This window comes from Tasmannia lanceolata, unplaced genomic scaffold (genome assembly GCF_043159265.1).
Source record: "Tasmannia lanceolata isolate RefF3 unplaced genomic scaffold, GAP_Taslan_0.1 ptg000018l, whole genome shotgun sequence".
NCBI lineage: Eukaryota > Viridiplantae > Streptophyta > Magnoliopsida > Canellales > Winteraceae > Tasmannia > Tasmannia lanceolata.
This window is the reverse complement of record NW_027518695.1, coordinates 5,385,674-5,389,237: the sequence shown is the minus strand read 5'-3', so window position 1 is coordinate 5,389,237 and position 3,564 is coordinate 5,385,674. Positions and strand designations below refer to the sequence as shown.

At 42.5% G+C, this 3,564-nt stretch overlaps 1 protein-coding gene across 1 annotated transcript; it reads left to right on the top strand.

Annotated features, from left to right (window-relative positions):
• The first annotated feature begins 1,559 nt into the window (after window positions 1–1,559).
• Window positions 1,560–3,114, top strand: LOC143849855 (zinc finger protein CONSTANS-LIKE 5-like). Its single transcript, XM_077359121.1, has 2 exons — window positions 1,560–2,433; window positions 2,534–3,114. The coding sequence occupies exons 1-2, from the start codon at window positions 1,642–1,644 to the stop codon at window positions 2,927–2,929; spliced, it is 1,188 nt and encodes a 395-aa protein (XP_077215236.1). The 5' UTR covers window positions 1,560–1,641; the 3' UTR covers window positions 2,930–3,114.
• The last annotated feature ends 450 nt before the right edge of the window (window positions 3,115–3,564 follow it).

Here is a 3,564-nt window from a genome sequence, read left to right as displayed (position 1 = left end):
GGGCAGCTGCCCCCCAAGAGTTGAAAAAAAAACTAAATAAAGTACATGCTTTAAAAGTTTTGGAAAGTTTTTTCTATGCTTTTCTAGAAAACAACAGTTGAAAAGTAGCAAAATATAAAAATAAAGTAGGACAATGATACTTTTCGTGGATCATGAGATCGGTTCACTGCATGTGGATAAATTCTCCACTTTTGACGTTTTCCTTTACCTTTGAAACTTAAAGGAAAACGTCAAGGACTCAAGGGGGGGAATTGGGAAAATATCATTGCCCTAAAATAAACCCTAACTTGAAATTCATACTAAAAAAATAGAGTTCTTTTTTCCTTTATCTGGAAACTACTCGCCCCTCCCACCCCCATGGTCCCACCGTCTCAACTCGGCAACTCTCAAGCCGTTCGATTCAACTTCGCCCCTCCCACTCTCATCTAAGAAGTAAAGAAGAAGAATAAGAAGAAGAATAAGGAGGAGGAGGTAAGGGCATATTTTTTTCCTTTTTTTTTATATATATTTTTTGTATTTCTGAAAACTAAATCATTTGATTGATGAGATTTGCCCTAGATATTTATGCTAAAACCCTAGAAATTTACGGAATCGATGAATGGATGACTGATACTTTGATTACTTACATTGAAAATGATATATTTTGTAGCATTGATAATGAGACCATCATGCATTGCTTTCAGAACATGATCGACTCGTCGAGGACAACTGTAGCACGTATCAGTTTTAAAGATTATGGTAACCCACTGTGAGTGCCAAACCGATTCATGGTCTATTGGCATCGCTACCAAAAATTATCAGTACCAGAAATCGTAAAGGTATATTTTAGTTCTCATTTTCAAGATACAATATTTTAAGGGCGAAACTAGCCCGAGTGAAAGAAAGACCACACGGCAGAAAAACAATACGAGGGCAGCAAATTTCAGATTTCATCAGAGTTACCAGAAAAAAGGTCACTGCGTCACTGAAATTACTCAAAAAGAGAAAAAAAGGACCCGTACTCGGCCAGAGTACCATTGCTGGAATCATGGGACCCTCTTTGAAAAGTTATGAGGGAGAGTTTAAAACCCCCTTTTTCTGCGCCAATCATGGAGAAGGTAGGGCATTTTTGTCATTTCAAATCAAACTGCAATGCATCATATACTAACTCTCTCCGACTCACTTTTACGTGAAACTGTGAGATGAGAGCGATTCCTCATGTATCAGGACCGAGTCGGACCCAGCAACTACTTTTTGATTATTATAAGGGAATTGATTTAGTCGTCCCCGTATCTTCCCTGTGCCAGCCACCGCTAGTGTATTTATGAATTCCTTTTACAATATGTGAGGGTGGCCCGAAGAAGGAAAGGGGTTAAATATATCATTTCCCTTTTTGTAAGACTAATTCTTCCTTTCACTGAAAGGCCAATACTCTATTCATGTGGGTCCCGCATCGGCACAGAAGACAGCTACCCTCGCGAGATTGCATTCAATCTAAAAAGAAATTTTAAGTGGCTAAGAGTACCACACATGTCGCACTCTCACTCGTCCACATACAAATCACTTCAGAAGATAGACACCAGCTAAAGATCTAACTATTCCAGATCAGAAAAGAGGTAGAATTACAGAGAGGGGGAGGGAGAGAGAGAGAGAGAGAGAGATATGGGGAGCGAGAAGGAGAGAGGGAGAGTTTTCTCAGGGGGATGGAGCCTAACGGCTAAAGCGTGCGACACGTGTAAATCGGCATCGGCTCTGCTCTTCTGCAGAGCCGACTCGGCTTTCCTTTGTTTCGGCTGCGACGCCAGCATCCACGGCGCCAACAAGCTGGCTTCTAGACACGAACGCGTCTGGCTCTGCGAAGTCTGCGAGCAGGCTCCAGCCAGCGTCACCTGCAAAGCCGACGCCGCGGCTCTCTGCGTCACGTGCGACGCCGATATCCACTCCGCCAACCCCCTCGCTCGCCGCCACGAGCGTGTCCCCGTCATCCCCTTCTACGAATCGGCTGCAAACGCCGTCAAATCTAACACCGTTAAATCTAACGCCGTTAGTCTGCTCGTCCCTGACCGAATCTTGAAACAAACGGACGATGACGATCTCGTGGATGATGACCCCAACAACGATGATCTTGAAGAAGGTGATACTTGCGAGGAAGACGCAGAAGCTGCTTCTTGGTTGCTCTGTAACCCTAACCCTAAGCTGATGGAGGCTCCTGAGCTTAAAGCTGGAGAGTTTTTCTTCTCTGATGTTGATCCTTATCTCGATCTGGACTATGCTTCGTCTATGGATGCTCGATTTCAGCAGCAGAACGGTGCCCGGACTGATAGTGTTGTTCCCGTTCAGATCAAACCTCATCCACCTCATATTCTCACTCAATCCCCTGATCAGAACTGCATCGATATGGATTTGTGCCGCAAGCCTTCTTACAGCTATACGACTCAGTCACTCAGCCATAGCGTAATTCCAGATCTGAATATGAAATAGTAAAAAAAAAAAAGTTAAATTAAAGTTTTTTTTTTTTTTCCTGATTTTCTCCTTTTTTATGCTTTTGTTACAGGTTTCTTCCTCTTCGTTGGATGTTGGAGTCGTGCCAGATGGAAACAGCAACGCCATGGCGGATATCTCAAATCCATTCGGTATGAACATGAAATCAGGGATCAATCTATCTGGATCTGCTGCAGGGACTGTAAATCAAGCTTCGTCTCAGTTATCGGGGTTAGATAGGGAAGCTAGGGTTCTGAGATACAGAGAAAAGAGGAAGAACAGAAAGTTCGAGAAGACGATCAGATACGCATCTAGAAAAGCGTACGCTGAGACTCGGCCGAGGATCAAAGGAAGGTTCGCGAAGAGAACTGAGATCGAAACTGAGGTCGATCGGATCTACTCTTCAGCTGCGGCCTTGATGGCCGAGACAGGTTATGGTGTTGTCCCCTCGTTTTGTGGCGCCATGTAAGATCTTACGAATTTTAAATACCTTTTCCTTCTGATAGTTTATGTTGTTGTTTATATTGTTGTAAATTACTGTCTATTGTGATCTTCCTCTAATCGGTGGAACTCACCATGAATTAGTAGAAGCCATTTACTGTGCTTTTGCTTATGGGAATCTCCACGCTTAAAAAGCTCTGCTACTTTCTTGTTTCTTCTGAGTGCTTTTGATTCTTCTCTTTATCCAAAGATCTTTTGCTTTTAAGATCTATTTATCTAGTACGATTGGCTCATTCTCGCCATTGATCTTTTGCTTTTAAGATCTATTTCTCAAGTACGATTGGCTCATTTTCGCCATTGCCGGGGGTGCTCTGCACAATCGCTCGTGTGATATTTTATTCCCATGAAGTGATATTCGCTCCCTTTTCTTCCTTGGGATAGCCCCTTCTACGATATTTACTACTACTCTTTTACACTACAAGGGGCTGGCCTGTGAAAGAAAATGGAGCGAATATATCATTTCCCTATTAATAAATAAATAAAAATTAAAAAAATAGTACTTTCTTGCTGACGAATATTAAAATTAAGAACTAGAAAGTCTGAGGTGCCCTCTGAGTTTGATCACTGTGGAAAGGTCTAAGACCACCTTTTCCACTGTAAGGA